Raw genomic sequence first — 17,709 nt, forward strand, 5'->3', positions numbered from 1 at the left:
GACTCTTTATCCTCTGAAGGACACAGATTCATGGGTGGAAATTAATAGCGGAGCCCCACAAAATGAAAAAACAGGATTACTAAAATAACTAAGATTTGAGTGGGAGATTTTAAGTGAGAGAAAATGTTTCATTCATCTGCTTTTCAAGTTAGAGACAGGAAACAGAAGAACTCCATTTAATATGGAAAACAATTAAAAATAGACTCCAGTCGATTTTCATCCAAGTTAACACAGAGAGGGAGGGGCAGGGAGGAAAACTACGAAGTGGGTGAGCAGGGAGTCAAGGAAGATTCGGTACTGAGCTGAGGTCTGAATAAAATGATTAAACCTCCACTGTGTTTTGAAATTCAGTCTCAAGAGCCCCTTTTACATTAGGAAACTGCTTTAAAACTTTACATTTTACACTAAAAAGGACTTTTGTAAAGGGAAAGTTTATTCCTGCACGGAATTTCAAAAATGAAAACTTTCAGGACTTCCTAGGTAACCAGTGGCTAGAATTCTGTGCTCCCAGTGCAGGGGGTCCAGGTTTGTTCCCTGGTCAGGGAAATAGATCCCAGCATGCTGCAACTAAGACCCAGTACAGCCAAATAACTAAATTAAACTTTTAAAAAAAAATGGGACTTAGAATCATCCTCTGGAATTTTAAAGCAGAAAGGTCGATATATACAATGATTACCTCAAAGCACTCTTGTTTCCCCTAAGACACCCCTTCAGAGAAGGGGAAGAACCAACCAGAAGCAGTCAGAGAAACTCTAGAAAACAAACAGGAAAGCCCTCAGCAGCTCTGTCTGGGGCCACATAGCATAAGGGGCAAAGAACCACCCCAAGCCCAAGTCCCCGGAGGGCACTACTGAGGGAGCGCCCAGTACAGTGACTTCTGGAGAATGGAGACCATGAGTCACTAAGAGAAAGTTCAAAAGCTTCTGTTGCAGAGATACAAAACCAGTTTCTATTTTAGAAAATTTCCCATCCAGTAGGTTTTCTTTTATTTTTAATTTTGGTGTTCGAAATTTTGCTTTCTAGAAATTCCATGTCACAGAACTTCAGGATTTAGAATGGCACTTAAAAGAGAGATGATGGCACCAAGATTTTCCCAGCAAAGCTCTGACTAGAATTCCCATGACAGGAATTAAGGGGCTGACATTGTCCTTTCTGTCTTTTCTCTCTTTTTGGAGCTCCCACCTGAGGAAAACTGAATACCCAGGCTCTGGGACACACGTCACCTACTTATTCAGACACCTGGCCTCATCCCCATAGGGGGCCTCTGTCCCCTGCTGCGATCTACTTTGTGGGTCATTGGAGTAAGTGAGCTGGGGCAGGTGACCGTGGGGAAGAATGGGATTTGTGAACAATTCTGTGGAAATGGCAGAATCCTTGCCCCAGACGTCACAGGACAGCCAGGCTGATTCTGGCCAGCGGGGGGCAGGGTGCCCCTCGCAGACCCCTCACCTCGGTTGTGTTGCAAGAGCACAATAGTGGGATTGACGATCGTCGTGGACGGGTAGGCAGATGATGGCTTGCTAACTGATGCAAAGGTCTGGGAATCAGTTCCAGCGTGGGATGAAGAAACTTCATTTAATAGAGGACTCGAGTCCTGAAAAGGAAGCAACCATTGTCACTCAGTGCCACTACATGAAACCGAGAGATAAGGCTTTCTAAAAAGAAGAGATTTAAAGCTTTACAAGGACCTTAATTATAAAAAGAAATGTAACCAGTGAGACATGTTGATTCCAGTTAGAAGTTTAATGTGGAATGTTTATTCTTTTTGTTGGGATTAGTAAGGGGAGAGAAGGAAGGTGAATGTTACTCGAAGTCTCAGCAACATCATTCATTATTTTCATCTGGTCAAAACTGTGGCTCAATCCGGTTACTGAAAAAGCAAATTCAAATCAAAGTAGCATAACATGCGAAACTCATGCAATCCACAATGCAATTTGAGAACGAGAGCTGGTTTAATTGGGGGAAAATCAGGAAAGTTTAGTACTTATGTAAAGAAACACTGAGACGCCGTGAGGATGAGAAGCCATCGATGTATTAATAAGAACAGGGAAGAGTTAAGTATTGGAGCTCTTGGAAAGCTGTTCTCATCTGTACCACTGAACAACCCTACCAGCACTCACTTCTAGGACATTATTTAGTCCTACTGTGGCATTTTTTCACTCCAGTATTGAGTCACAAAGATCTCTGAAGACTTATGAAAATCCTGATTTTGAGAGTCTGAGGTGTCTGCCAGAAGTACCAATAAAATTATTACTACTAACATTACAATCTGCATAATGGGAACCATAACAGTCTTTTTAGAGATATGAAAATAAGATCTCAAAATGTAGTAAGGATATGTAGTTTCTTCTATCACTCCTATAAATTTTGCAAAGTTTCTATTTTGAAGCTTACAGACCCTAAAGCCAGAATAAAAGGTTTGAAGAACAAGACTGATAGTTACCTTCCAGAAAAAAGTGTAGCTCAAAGCAATCAGTATGCTCCACCAGAGACCAAGGACTCTATAAACACCTGTGGGACAGGGGCCCCGCCTCCCTTCCTTATCTTCCACCTGTGCCCAGCACAGTGGCCTGCAGACCCCGGCGCTCAGTAAACACCCCATGAATGACAGGAGACATCTACCAGCTACACCTTCTGTAGCAAGGGAACACGTGCCCATCAAATACAGGATATGCGTGTCAGCACCCAGGACAGCTCCTGACACACAGTAGGGGCTTCCTTAAAAATATCGGCTTGGTCAGCCCACCTTTTCTGAAAGCACTCTAACAGCTGTTAGTTATGAGTGGCAGCTCAATTTAGTGAATAAAACCTTTCCCCGAGACTCAAGAGACAAAATATGATCTTGGACAAAAGTGCCTCATCTCATTTCTTTCTTTTGCATAGTGGGAAAACAACTACACTTGTCCTCATTTACGTTCAAAGTGATGCAATAAAGACAAATGACATAGTGGTGTCAAAACTCTGCCACAATGCACCCAAGAAACACACAAAATATCAGGCATACAGCTCTTTAAAGTGTAAGTGCCTGGGTGGATCATGTGAACATTAAGCATCTCCTAGATTTTACTCTGGCATAAATCTTATTTCTGGAACATCACAAAAATGACTATTGACTAAAAGAACTTGGATCAATTAACATGAAATTTTCTTCCTTCTTACTCTTCAATCACTGCAAATGGAGCAGATATAAACCCATGGTTTGCCCACCATCCACAGGAGCTCCTGTTTCTCTTGATAATTCTCATTCAATGCAGGAGTCTGACCAGTTTCCTTTTTCACCTCTTACTCTGTACCCAAGGCCAAACCAGAAGTTATCAGGCCAAAGGAAGTCCACCATGGAAGTCTATACCAGGCTGACCAGACAAGTTTGAGATACTGAAGATACTGGCCCAACTAATCTTTCCTGGCACACCTGAAAAAAACTCAATATGAAAATCTAGATCTAAGCAAATGACAAAGAGTAGAATCACCTTTGTCACCTCAGTCATGTCTGTCTCTTTGTGACCCTATGGATTGTAGCCCACTAGGTTCCTCTGTCCATGGGATTCCCCAGGCAAGAATACTGGAGTGGGTTGCCATGCCCTCCCGCAGGGCATCTTCCCAACCCAGGGATCAAACCCGCATCTCCTGTGTCTCTTACGTTACAGACAAATTCTTTTACCGCTGAGCCACCGGGGAAGCCCAAAGTGTAGAATACACAACAGCACTACTCATGATGATACTCTGCTACTGCTGCTACTGCTAAGTCACTTCAGTCATGTCTGACTTTGTGCGACCCCATAGATGGCAGCCCACCAGGCTCCCCCGTCCCTGGGATTCTCCAGGCAAGAACACTGGAGTGGGTTGCCATTTCCTTCTCCAGTGCATGAAAGTGAAAAGCGAAAGTGAAGTCACTCAGTCGTGTCCGACTCTTCGCGACCCCATGGATTGCAGCCTACCAGGCTCCTCCGTCCATGGGATTTGCCAGGCAAGAGTACTGGAGTGGGGTGCCACTGCCTACTTGCTTTACATGCTGCTCTAAAGAAACATTCCCTGCTTGTACTTTCCAAAACAAGAGTGGCTTCTAAATTCATCTATAAGTTGAGCTGGGGTGAGGAAAGTGCATCAGTGAATAATCTAGCACCTTTCTCCAACAGAGCTGAGGGGCAAGGCTCAAAGCTAGGATATCCAAGCCCCTGGGCCACATTTGGCCAGGTCCTCACCTAACCATTGGGTTTCCCTGGTGGCTCAGACAGTAAAGAATGCCTGCAATTCGGGAGACCCAGGTTTGATCCTTGGGTTGGGAAGATCCCTTGGAGAAGGGAATGGCTACCCACTCCAGAATTTTTGCCTGGCATTTCCATGGATGGAGGAGCCCAGCAGGCTATAGTCCATAGCATCGCAGAGTTGGACACGAGTGAGTGACACATTTCCCATTTAACTGCATCACATTGTATCTAGAGGTCTGAGCAGAGGACCAAGCCCGGGATATAGCCCTTCTCAGCTTTTTACCCGATAGCTCACTGTAATTTCTCTTACAAGCCAAAAAACATGTTTACTCCCTGCTCTCAGCATGACTGGCTAATGTTTAATGAGCCACTGAAGCCAGTTTTGTAGGCACACTTCTTTAAGGAACATTTAGTTACATCAGCCAATTGCATGACCCACTAGGTCACTACATCTTAAAATGTGGTCCATAGATCAGCATCAGAATTCCCCCCAATGCCTATTACCAAGCCTCAGTCCTCAGCCCCTCCCCAGACCTACTCAATCAGAAACTCTAGGAGTATAACCTCAGAGGATCCCATGAGCACTATACTTGAGCACCCACATACCACTCAGATAAATCCTGTTCACGGTTGTGCCCACAGCATTTAGCAGAATACCTAGAACATGACTGGAACTCAATGAATGGTTAACTAGCCAGATACTTATATTTGAGGGACTCTGGCTCGTTTGCTAGGGCACGCCCTCAGCACCAAGCCAACATTTCCCGAGCACCCTCTCTGTGCTGAGCCCTGAAAGAGAAACTTCTCTGTACTTGGTCCCACTGCACCCACAGCCCCAACAGATCCATGTGTCCCCATTTTATGACTCACACTGAGGTTCTTTCAGTCTCTCGGTTCCCAGGGCTCCTGAGGAGAGGACAGACTGAGTCCTTTGACTCAGTCTTTCCTCTAAAGCTCTTGGCTTTCCCACTACGATTGGGACGCATCCCTCGCAGATCAGGACCTGAAGTGTCAGGACACTTACTTAACTTCCCATGACCACTGGAGCACTGTTTTGCCTCAAAATTCCCTGGTGGCCACTATGCAGGGGCCTCAACAATGTTCTTCCTTTTGAGGAAACAGTGCTAACACTTGTACCGGGGCTTGTCTATGTTCTCAATTAAACTCCTTTTTTAAAACCCGGTCTCTGCCATTGCTGTATATAAAAGAAAGCCTGCTAGCTTGCAGAATCAACAAGAGTGAATCTCTGCCTCCCCTAGAATCTCCCTGCTCCCTGCTAGAGAAACGGTGAGCACTGTGCCTGCTGCTGGCTTTTCCACGCAATTCTGCAGCTCTCCTCAGCTCTCCATACTACATCTGCCCAGCCCCTCAAAGAGCACAGCTAGTCCAAGGAAAGGCCACGGAAGTGGTTTTCTCTGCAGGAAGATGTGCATTCCAAACAGGACAGAGAGGAACAGCGTCTAGACAGACTGGTGAACAGCCACGGGGGCCCACGGAACACACAGGGGAGGCATGCTCTAGTGAAAAGCAAACACGGCCCGGTCATCACACAACACAGGGCGGCCGGAGTCTCTCTCAGAACTTAGTACTTCAGTGAGAAAGGGGTTGGGGTTGGTTTGCTGGTTTTCTTACTGCCAGGAGCAGACATTCAGGAAAGCTAGGAGAAAGGGGATCCCGCAAGGCTTACGGTACTTGAAACAGCTCCCGTGAGGTCAGGCTCCGAGACTCTGCGGAGGCCCTCGGGAACCGGAGGGACCAGCGGAGGCGGCGGTGAGAAGGACGGTGGAATCTGGCTAGCTGGGGGGAGGGAGCCAGGGGCGCTGGCTGGCTGGCTGTGGTGGGACCGCCTCTGCAGATGAGGGGGAATGAAATCGTCTAGAGTCGGGAAGGTCAGAGGTGAGCCGGCAGGGGCAGCCGCCGGGACCGGGGGGCCGTGGGTCCCCAGAGATGCTGGAGGTCTGTCAGTGCCTTCGTGCCCTCTGTCGGTATTAACCCGGTAGAGAGGGACAACTATTACCTCAGGCGGGGCTGGGCTGGAGGAAGTGGCGTCCTGTGGAAACAAGGGGGTCGTTACGTGAAGGGGAAGCGCGGGGAAGAAGGAATTCCATATTTAAACAGTCGAGAGTGGACATGCAGTGAGGTACTCTGAGAAATATTTAATCAGTGCCCTTTCCTCCAAGTACACGAGACAGTCAGCGCTAGCCAGCTGGCCTCCTGATACTCTATGACACAGAGGGAACCCCATCCAACTTTACTTTCCATCTATCTATTTTTGAATCCTTTTAACACTTGAGACAGAGAGAGAAAGAGAACAACAGGCAGGCAGGCTGTGTTTAACCCCCAAAATGGCTTGCAGAGCCTGAAAGCTTGGGAGTGAAGACCATTTCTCTGGCATCTTGATACAAAATGTATAAAACATATAATATCTCACCATGTTATTAGTCTACAGATTCCACACTCCAGCATACTTACATATTTACAGGAAAAGAGGCAGGGAGATCGAGAGGACTGTGCTGAGATGCTTAGAGAGAAGAATTTGGGATCAAGCTGCAGCATTATTAACAAGGAGAGGGAGGGTAGGGTGGCCCAGAAAACAAAAAAGAGCTGCTCACATGAATTTTGAGAAGAGACGGTGGAGAAGACACACACACATTCCTAATTCTTGCCTTGGCTGGATAACACGGCTGCAAAAGGTAAGGTTCTTTTTTCTTCCGGTTTTCGGGATCAGAGGTAACCTGGGGGCCTAGCCCAGGTGCTCTCACTGCGTCTGGGAACGAAGGCCAAGGCCCCAGGAAAGGACTCTGGCCGCAGCCAACGGCATCTTTACGGATGTCAAAGGATAGCTTGGGAGGGTTGGGAGGAGCAGCAGAGGGTGGCGTCCCTGTGCCGGCTATGCGGGAGACAATGGTGGGAGCCGGTGCCCGAGTGCCTGCAGCTTCAGTGCCTTTGGCTGGGTCACGTGCAACACCAGAGAGGTTTTCCAATGCCACCGGGCAAACGTTACGGGATAAACAAGGTACATATAAGCTGCTGACCTTTTTATTCCCAACTGCCTCATGACGTGGGTTAGAGCTCACATTCTCTCTATCGACTGTCCTGGCGGCTGCACAGTGCTGCTGGGGTTGGGACCAAGCGCCAGGGAATGTGGAACCTGGAAGCGGGGGCCCAGGACATGGCACACCTCGGGGGGCTGATCCGGCTGCCAGGGGTAAAGAGATGGGCCGGGGTAGTGAGGGGCTCTGCTGGCTGAGGGTGCCAGGTGGGAGGTAAGGCTTTGGTGAGCTCAGGTAGAGTGAGTCCCTGGAGGGACTGCGGGTGCTGGGAGGCTGCCATGCAAAGCGGTCCTCTTTGAGGAAAGGAGGGCGTGGGGGAGAGAGGACCTTCGTAGTATTTTTGGGACACAGTAAAAAGAAAGAAAGAGGAGGGGAAACGGGAAGAAGGACGACCATTAGAAACAGCAGCACAACATGATCTGAAGAAAAAACAATTCCTGACATGACTGTAAGCAAACCCTCAGCTTAGACTCCTCCTGGCTTGTTCATTTCTCCTCAGGATAAAGTCAAGAACCAGATCATACTCACCTGAAGAGGCAGGCTGACGCCCCTCTACATCACACGATGCTGAGCTCAGCCCAGGTGCTAAGTCAGTCTGACACTAGTTCTGTACTGACCTGCACCCCCTGAGACCTCCTGACCCAACAAGGGCGCCCAAAGGCTAAGCACCAGTGGAAGAAGCCTAAGAGCTCCCAGCCTTCTCCCATATCCTTTCCTCAAAGACTTTCCACTCCATGCCTTTGGCTTCCAAGATTTGAGTTCCCTCAAATTCTTGAGCGTGTTTCATTCTTTTCCCTTAGGAAATGTAGGACCGGAAGAATCATTCAGAGCTGTGTTCACCAGAGGCAAACGTCTCAATTGAGTCCCTAAGATTCAGCACTCAATCCCACAGGCAAAACAAGTTAAAGCCTACCAAGAAGAGACTGCTAAGGACTTAGAATCCATGAGTGCTCTTGTCTCCTAGGAAACAATCTGATGGAACCACTTATTAGAAGGAAGACAGTCATGAGATTAAAAGCATGTGGTCTCCTTTTTTTGATGCACCCAGAACAAAGGGGCCAGGCCATGAAGCAACTGACTGACTGGTTGGATTGGCATCTGACGGTGCCTGGTTTACCTGATCTCAGCTCATTCCCCATCCTCATCCGGCCACGAGGCACAGACAATCCTAGAAAAGGGTGAACAGCCTCAGGCTCATGGTTTCTGTGCAAAGCTCTAGTTCCAGGCTCAGAGCTAGAAAACTGCAGCCCTCATCTCATTTCCTCTCTCTCAACACAGCCCCTAGCTCCCCCTTGGGGCTCAGTGGGGCAGAGGGTCGGGGAAAGGGATAAATCTCCAGATGATCATCATGTCAAGAAGAGCCATCTATGAATCTGTGGTTCAACTGGGAATTAGACCATAAGGAAAGTTTATTTCCTGGATGTGTGTCCCTGCAAAATTCCAAAGTTGATTCCCAAACCCCAAGGGATGGCATTTGGAGGTGGGACCTGTGGGTGGTAATGAGGGTTAGATGATGTCATGAGGGTGAGACCCCATGATGGGATTGGGCATCCTTATAAGATGAGCCAGAGAGACCAGAGCCCTCTCTTTCTATCAGGGAGAAGGTGGCCGTCTGCACTTCAGGAAGAGAGCTCTAACCAGAAACCTAACGGACAAGCACCTTGATCTTGGACTTCCCAGCCTCCAGATATGTGACAAATAAATGTCTGCTGATCGAATCACCTGTCTGTTATTTTCTTACAGCAACTTAAGACACCCAGACTTTCTCCACTGGCCCCTATCTTTAAAGATCACCCACTATGAGAAGAAAACCAGAACCTTCCACTAAACTGCACAGGTGAGGCAGAGTTTGGATGGTAAATGGATGATAACCCTAAACTGGGAGGGTGCAAGGGTGTGGTCTATTTGGGGGTTATTTTGTATTTCCTTTTTATTTTTTTTGCAGAGTGCAGGCAGCAAGGGGAACGGATGTCAGTGAGGGTGAGTAAGTGAAATAAAGTACGGGTCTGGACTATACGATCAACCGAGAGGCAGTAAACAGTCTACCCCTTAGGTTAACGAGGTTAACTTGATGCCTATCCTTTCCACAGGGAGCCCAGGACCATGCCTGTCGAATGTGGCCATATATCCACCAATCAAAAATACAAAATATATCTTCAGCCACAGGCAGGAGCAGAACCTTCCAGGTGTACACTCTCTTGGTGAACTTAGGCTGGAAGTTGGGGTGTGCTGTTGGACTAAAACAATGCTCTCTAGAAACAAAACACTTGAGCGAGCATGTGCTGAGGCGAGCTGATGGTGGTGGTCAGGCAGGTCAGTAAAAGGCAATTTTGAGTGAGGTTCAGAATTATTTTGAGCTGAAGTGTCCCCCATGCGATTCCTTCTGGTCCAAAGATAGCAATTGGTTTCAGTGAGTTTTTAACTTAATGTGGCTGTGGCCATATAAGGGGCCAGGGCTGAATTACATCAGGCCTGAAGCTTCCCAGGGCCCTGACCCTGTGGAGAGGACGCTTCCCCAGAGTGCTGACAAACACGCTTAGAGCCAAGACCCTCCTGTCCTGGGGCTCCTTTTAGCTCCGAGAAGGAGGAGGGTAGGCACAGTCACTTTACATGGAAGGAACTACTTTCTTTTTTATTGTAAACACGGTGGGAACCACCTAGGCAGTTGGCACTTCTCCCCAGGTATCTACTAATGAAATTCCATTTATCTCTTTAGAAGATGGGACGGTGAAAAACACGAGGCTGCTTGAAGAATCTGCCATGATCCCAGTGTATACAGTTTCAGAAACTACAGTCCCTGCTCCACTGGGGCCCACTACAATGACGCTGTCAGAGATGGGAAAGCCCTGGTTGCCAGTTCCCGGGGGTAAGGCTTGCAGGGCAGTGGGAGGAAAGGCAGAGGTGGGAGCAGCAGGACACGGGATTCCCTTCTGGCCCATGAGTCCCTGGACTCCTCCTTAGGAGGAGATGCTAGGCCCGCAGGGGTCTGGGAGCTGTCTTCGTCTGAAACCAAGCCAGGGCAGTCAGCAGCCCAACTACCCAAGCTCCATCTAAGTCAGCGTATTCTATTAGCTCTGGCCATGGCTATGGAAACAAGAAGTCATTTTTGCATTCAGAAAACAAATCTATGACCTAAAGGCTCTTGAAAGCTGGATGGTCAATTTTACACTGAACATACAGAAAACCTCTTATCTCAGCAACCTGCCAGGTATCGTTTCAGACACCCCAGTACAAAGAAACTTCTCAGACAGTAAGGGATGAGAAGATGCATACACAATCCATAGGCGCTGTTACAGAATGGTCATCCTTGCTACGAGGCTCACCCTCACAAACTCCCTGAGGGCAATGTTTCACACAGTGATCTGAATTCAACAAATGCGCAACAAAGTTGCCATCAGTAAGTGTATTTAAAGGGGATTTTTGTTCACTTGACATGCTCTTAAAGTCCTCTCTTGAGAAGAACCGTTTTAGAAGCCAAAAGGACTTAGTGAGCTACCCTTCGGGCTAAGTCACTGATAATGGAAGAGGCTGTGCTTCTACATGAGCCCGGGATTAATCAGCACTATCTCCTACCCCGGGTACAGAGCCAACTGTATCCAACCTGGAGAGTGCTGAGAAGGAACTGTGCCCACCACCAGCAGCAGACTTAGATGCTGGGAAAGGGCTTAGAAATGATGGCACATCATTTACTGGACAAGGGACCTCCCACGTCCCGAGTCTAATGAGGCCTTCAGGAGGCCAGGCCCATTTGCAGCTCCTGGCTCTCATCAGTGGCCCTGCACCAGGGGTGGGGGTATAGGGGGCACTTTGATCAGGGAGCAGGGTTGCACACAATTCAGCAACCTCCTTTAAGCCTGTGGAGACGGGGTTCTGCAGAGGGGAGGGAAGGCATCATCTCCAACTCAATTTCATTCCAGGGACAAGCGCAATTTTATGTCCCCACGAGCAGAACCCAGAGAATCATTGGAAAAGCAGGGTGGGAAGTAGGAAGGCATGTGGATTCCTTGGGTTCCTGGGGAGTTCTGGGAGCACATGCACATAAGGCAGGCGTGGGGAGGCGGACTGCGTAAGGAACACATTTCTGCTGTTTTTGAGCAGCACAGCTCTTTTTAAAAGAATGGATTGCTCCGTTCGATGGCTGTTACTCCGCTATGTAAAAACACTCTTTACGGATTGCCTGAATTACAACAGGGTCTATTCCTTTCGTCAAGCTGGCAAAGTAGCAACAGGGAGGGGAAGTAAGAAAGATCAGGAAAACAACTTGGGAGAAAAACTTCAGCAAAATTATTCCTCCTCCCATGTGTACCATGTGGGGGGATTTTCTTTTGTAAGGTAGTGGTAGGCAGTTTAAAGCCATTTGAACTTCCGTCTGCTGCTTCTAGGTTGCGAGATTAAGCACTGGCCACAGCTCCCTAATCTAAAAGCTGTAAGGACAGAGCTGCTGGAACTCTCACAGTTCCAACTCTAGCAAAGTAATGGACTAAACACAAGAGTGAACTCTCTTTTTGAATATTATACTCAGACCTTTTTTCTGGCTTGGATTTCCCTCTTTCAGATCATTTCCACACACGTTTCAAACCTAGGAAACACTGGGCTGATATTTCTGATGCTCGGTACAGACCAGCCTCACCCCATGCTTCTGTTTTCCTTGACCCCAACTCCTGTCTAACTCTGCTCCCCCTGGGGCTTTCCCAGAGTTGACCAAAAGTGCGACTCAAACTCAGTCCATCATCCAGCTGAGTGAGCAGGCAGGCACAAGTATAAGCTATCCGGCTCAAGAGTGGTCCCCACCCCACCCTTGAGCACACGCCTACCTGGGGCTTGCTGGAGGGAAGGCTGGGATGCACACTTCGGTAGCCCTTGGCAGCGAGTGAAGAGGGCTGGGCATTTCCATTGGCATCAGCATTGGAAGAAAGCCTCCACTCATCTGAGGGATGAGAAAAAAAAAAAGAACCCTTCACTCTCAGGAACATTCCTTGGGTCCCTCTGATTGAAGGGTTCCTGGTGGAAGGCAGGGATAGAACAGATACAAGAGAAACCATACCTGCTGAGGAATTCTCTGACTCCAGAACTACGTGTGGCGCAGAAAGGAGGCAAACAGGCAGAAAAGAGGGAAAACAGAAATGGTTACGTTTGCAGGAAACAAGCACGCCGTGCTCAGAAAGACGAAAATCCAGCGCCCCGTTGCCTGACACAAAATGCCCTCAGTCACGATGGCCTAATTACCATAGGAACCCACTCTAAACCATGATGTGCTCACAGGCGCTGACCTTTGAAAACACAAGGCTCACATTCACAGTAATGAAGAAACAATTGTTCTTGACATTCTTACTTTACAGACAAAAAGGCCACAGAACTCTCCTGTCCAGTCCTGACTCGCTGACTTACGTTCCCCTGTTTTTAAGCCTGATGTGGGCTCAGAATGACCTCCCCTCATTAGCAGGCTGGGCTCATGAGCAGACCCAGAGGGTCTGCTCATGAGCCCATAAGCACTTTTTCCACAGCTGCTGGCGCTACGGGATGGGGAGAACGTGATTTAAGCCCAGAGGGATCTGCTGTGATAAGGGCTTTTCTCTCCCTGCCTGCCTTTCTTCTTTCCATTAAACGAACCCCATAAACATTTCAAAATCTCATCATCCTGAGTTTTCATCAGACTACAAGGCACCCCTGTCTCCCGTCAGCCAGCTACCAACCTGCCCTCCATCTATCGCCCGGCACAGCTCAGAGACCCTAAGTCTCTTCTAACCTGACCCACTTAACACCACAAGACTGGAGAGCACAGTGGTTCCAAGCTTGGCTGGGAAGGCAACTGGACCTCAATTCAAATCCTGGCTCGTCTGCCTATAGGTTCTATGGCCCTGAGCAAGTTATAAGCCTCAGTTTTCCCACCTGAAAAATGGGGATAATGATATACTTGTGCTGTTTTAAGAATTAAATGATATAAGCATGAGAAGTGCTTAGCACAGTGCCTGGCAGAGCTCAGCAATGTGTGTTATTTATCTCCATCTTCTGCATCATCTCTTGTGTCTATTCTCTATCTTCTATGTAGCCCAGGGGTCAGCAAACCTTTTCTATCAAGGGCCAGTTAGCAAATACTTTAGGCTTTGATGGCCACATGGGCTCAGTCACAACTACTCAACCCTGCTGCTGTAGTACAAAAGCAGCCACAGACAATATCAAGTGAATGGGGTGGCTGTGTTCCAATAAACCTTCATTTATGGAAGCTGGAATTTGAATTTCAAATAATTTTCACATAGCACATTCTTTGATTTTTCTTTAACCCCTAAAAATATAAAAACCCAGATGCAAAGAAAAAACATCCTTGTGCTTTCTGTCCAATTGTGGCAGCCCGGTTTGAATAGGGAATTTTTTTTTTTTTTTTTTTTGCAACTCAGAAGTAACCCTGTGAACAGTAAACAAAAGCCTGCTTGACTCCAAAGAAGAATTTGAGTTTATAAGTATTGGAAAATTACTTCCCAATACCCTTGACTTCTGATTGATTCCACTTTTAAAATCGCAAGAGTTCAGTCTAATTAAAGGCAAGCCAAAAAATAAAAATACACACACACCCCTTTCCAGGTTTACCAGCTGAACAAAAACAAGCATAGGCCAGATTAGACCCAACTACCAGTTTGCCAACCCCTCATGGACTCAATCCTTCAGGCTCCTCCTCCTGGCTGCCACCTCTTATCTCATCCCATATAAAGAGGGGAATAATACACAGCAGCTCTCACAGCCCACGACCCCACTTCAACATGGGTCCCTCAGGGATTAGAGATGTGTCTTCTGGATGTCTAGCTGAGATTTTAAAAAGCTATTGATTGAACACCTAACTGTCAGATGCTGTTGGCCACTTTTACACATATTTAGTATTTAATTCAGTGTACACAAGTCTGTGAGGTAGGTAACCACTCTGCTTCATGGATAAAGAAACAGAGAGGCCAAGTGACTTGCCCAAAGTCATAGAGCCAGGAAGTAACAAAGCAGTCGGCTCCGGTCTCTAGAATCAAGTGCGGCACTCTGCCCACCACCCACAGCCACCAGTCCCACCATCTGCCACAAAGCAAAGCCTGCATTCCAGGGAGGTGGTGGAAGCCAAAGGGTGTCAGGACAAAAGGCCGGGCAGGAGAAAGGTTTCTGGTGATCTGCATCCGTGTACAGCAGTCTAGCTGAATCAAGAACAACCAGGAGTGCCTGTTAAAATATGGTTCACAGGGCCCCATCCCAGAGTTTGTGACTCAGATGAGAAGTCAGGCTTGAGAATTTACATTTCCAACAGGTCTCAAGGTTCTCTTAAGGCCACTGGTCCACAGCCCAGAGCTCCCTTTGAGAATCACTGCTATAATAATGTATATTCAAAAACATCCTTATACTGGGGAAGTGGTTATTTTTGCAAATTTCTTCCTCCTCTGAAGCAAAGGTTTTATAACCTGTTCCAACTGAATTATTTTTTGAGCAGATGGCCTGTCACATTTCTGCCACTACCTTAGGGACAATTCCTAGGTATCTGTCTTCTTGTCCCAAACACGTAGCTGGGAAATTTATAAGACTTGATTTTTACTCATGTTACTGCAACGTACAGGCTTGTGTGATCAAGGCCAAGTATAAGCCTCGCTGCCTCGCACACCTCACAGGGTTGTTGAGGTCAGGGACATGACACATTTTAAAAGTGACCATTGTTAACACTCACTGGTGTATCCACCCAGATCTCTGGCCCCAAGATTTCCTTGCACACGAAGGCCTTCAAACATCAGAGGACGCGTTGCGACAATGGTTCTCCTTCCACCCCTGTATCTGTCACTTTCACTTTCTTATTCTTCCTTTCTAGGTTATTTCTAGTCAGGTTTTGTTACGTCATTCTACCCAATCTATTAGATTGACACACACATTAAATGTCAACAGATTCTGAAGAGGGGCTGTCAATAAAGGATGTGAACTTTGTCCATGGATGTGTGGTTGGGTTGGTTCTATTCAGGTGATGCAGGCACCCAGATGTCTCAGGGAAAGCCAAGGTAAGTCTGTTTCTCCAAACCCCTCGGTATCATAAAGGGACCATCATTGTTGACTCAGACAGCCTTGTTTGAGTCCTGTTTTGCTCACTTCATATCCTGAAGCAAGGGACAGAGCCTCCTATGTGAATTGGGAGATTATCTCTTTTAAATATTTACTTATTTTATTTTGGCTGCATTGGGTCTTCCTTGCTACTGGGGGACTTTTCTCTAGTTGTGGCAAGCAGGGTTACCCTCCAGTTTCCGTGCACAGGCTTCTCACTGTGATGAATTCTCTTGTTGCAGGGTACAGGCTTTAGGGCACAAGTGCTTCAGCGGTTGCAACCCCCAGGCTCTAGAGCACAAGCTTAGCAGTTCTGGTGCACGGGCTTAGTTGCCCCGAAGCATGTGGGATCTTTCTGGATGGGAGATCGAACCCCTGTCCCTTGCATTGTCAGGAGGATTCTTATCCACTGAACCACCAGGGAAGCCCTATCTATCTCTTGAGTCACAAGGACTGAATGGAAGTATCTGGCATTAAGGATGTGCTTAGTAAGATTGGAATCCAAAATATAAGGGAAAAGAAATTTCCCAGACATAGAAATTAGAGTGGGTGACTCCCGTCATTTGATAAGTAGTCATAAGAACATAATATCCCCAGGGATCAACCCACTTTTTTTTTTTTTTTTTCCCATTCCAAGTCTTTAAGACTGTTCCCCTATACCCATCCCCAAAAAGGCAGTTCCCAGGACCCTACGGAACATTCTTTTCTTCCTTAAAAAGCTGCGTTCCTGACATTTCATCAGCCTTCATCTGGTATCTAGTCTTCTGAACCTTCAAAGCTGGTAGCAGCCCAGGGCCATTTGCATCTGAGTGCGACAGGTGAAATTTTATATACATGATCATCAATTATTAACTCTTGGTTAGGCAGACTGTCAAAAATACTTCTCTCAATAATTGTTGGTGCAGAGTTCCGAGGTGGAGGAGGGGCTTAGAAAGCTGGATCCTCAGTAGGCTTTGCAGCTCTGAGGAGACCAAGCCTTTTCATGAGAAGTTTAATTTATTTTGCTTTATCTTTTCCTCCATCTGTTCTTGATATACAATCTTTTCTGGTCCGTGGGCACAGCTTACTTATTTTCCTTTATCTCATTCTGTGCTAATTTCATTTTGCTCTATTGTAAGGTTGTTTGGCTGATCACTTCTTGGGATCTCAGGACACTTTCCATTGAGTTAGTTCTGCGTTTCCCAGTAGCCTATCCAAGAGTTAGAGGAAAAGGTGTTAAAAGTGGGTCTAAGAGTGTTCCAAATCTTATTTAATATTTATTAATGCTGTGTGGTAAAGAATTTACCCCTCTCCAAAAGGAGGTCTGGCCTTTGCTCTCTGGCTTCCAGGAGTTAATCTCTAAGAGCCTAGGATGTCATCTTCACAGGACTGTGTCTGTGCTATGCCAACAGTGTGACTGAGGTTGGGGGACTTTTGCGTCCACAGCTAAAGGACTGCAGAGTGAAGTGAACCACTTGGGCAGTGGATGTGTTGTGTGTTAGTCGCTCAGTTGTGTCCAACTCTTTATGACCCCATGGCCTGGAGCCCACCAGTCTTCTCTGTCCATGGGCTTCTCCAGGCAAGAATACTGGAGTGAGTTGCCATTACCTTCTCCAAGGGATCTTCCCAACCCAGGGATCGAACCTCACACATTGCAGGCAGATTCTTTACCATCTGAACCACCAGGAAAACCCCAATGTAATAGAGCCCCAATAAAAACCAGGGACACCATAGCTTGGATGACCTTCCTGATCAGCACCGCTCTGAGTATGTTCTCACACGCAACACTAGGAATTGATGCATCCTGACTTCACAGGCGAGAACCCCAACGCCATGCTTCCTTCTTCCCCAGACTCCACTCTATACAGTCCTTCTTTTAGCTGATTTTCATCTTCATCCTCTCACTGTTCACCAGAACTGTGAGTATAACAGGTTTCAAATGAGTTTTTTGAGTCCTACTACCAAATTATCAAACCTGAGGGTGGTTTTGGGAATCCCCTGACCTTGCAGTTGGTACCACAGTGACAGTCTTCTCTTGTCAGGACTTTCGCCTCCACTGACTTCTCATCTGGCCCCTTTTATCACACATGAGCTCATGAAAAAGACTCTTAGTTAATGGGGGTAAGGAATGTCTAACTATTTTAATGTCAATTTTCTTATCTTCTTGCTACTGCTATTTCTGGAGAGCAAATGTGAGGAAATGAGCTGGTTACAGGTCCAAGAATCTCTACATCCAAAGCTAACTTTGCAGTCAAGAATCAGACAGAAAGGATGAGAGCCAACAGGCACAGCATAAAGGATAAGGGTTGAACTGAAGCTTGGCTTTTGAGTCAGAACAAAGGGATTGATGGTCTCCAGGCCATACCAGACAGGAAGACTGGTATCACGCCCACCACCAGTTCAGGCTCCCCATCTCC

General features: G+C 47.1%; 1 protein-coding gene across 45 annotated transcripts in view; it reads right to left on the reverse strand.

The window, feature by feature from the left end:
- Window positions 1-17,709, reverse strand: part of SORBS1 (sorbin and SH3 domain containing 1) — a 231,382-nt gene that overhangs the window by 85,062 nt on the left and 128,611 nt on the right. For 16 of the 45 annotated variants that reach the window (XM_055560508.1, XM_055560505.1, XM_055560507.1 and 13 more), the window contains 4 exons: window positions 12,306-12,332; window positions 12,076-12,188; window positions 5,896-6,258; window positions 1,450-1,594 (listed from right to left, as the gene is read on the reverse strand). In XM_055560508.1, coding sequence (XP_055416483.1) covers window positions 1,450-1,594; window positions 5,896-6,258; window positions 12,076-12,188; window positions 12,306-12,332 — 648 coding nt within the window. Of the gene's footprint in view, window positions 1-1,449; window positions 1,595-5,895; window positions 6,259-6,820; window positions 8,341-12,075; window positions 12,189-12,305; window positions 12,333-17,709 lie in introns of those variants that run through there. The other 29 variants (XM_055560534.1, XM_055560531.1, XM_055560530.1 and 26 more) reach the window with 6 other exon arrangements.

The sequence above is a fragment of the Bubalus kerabau genome, chromosome 22 (assembly GCF_029407905.1).
Source record: "Bubalus kerabau isolate K-KA32 ecotype Philippines breed swamp buffalo chromosome 22, PCC_UOA_SB_1v2, whole genome shotgun sequence".
Taxonomy (NCBI): Eukaryota; Metazoa; Chordata; class Mammalia; order Artiodactyla; family Bovidae; genus Bubalus; species Bubalus kerabau.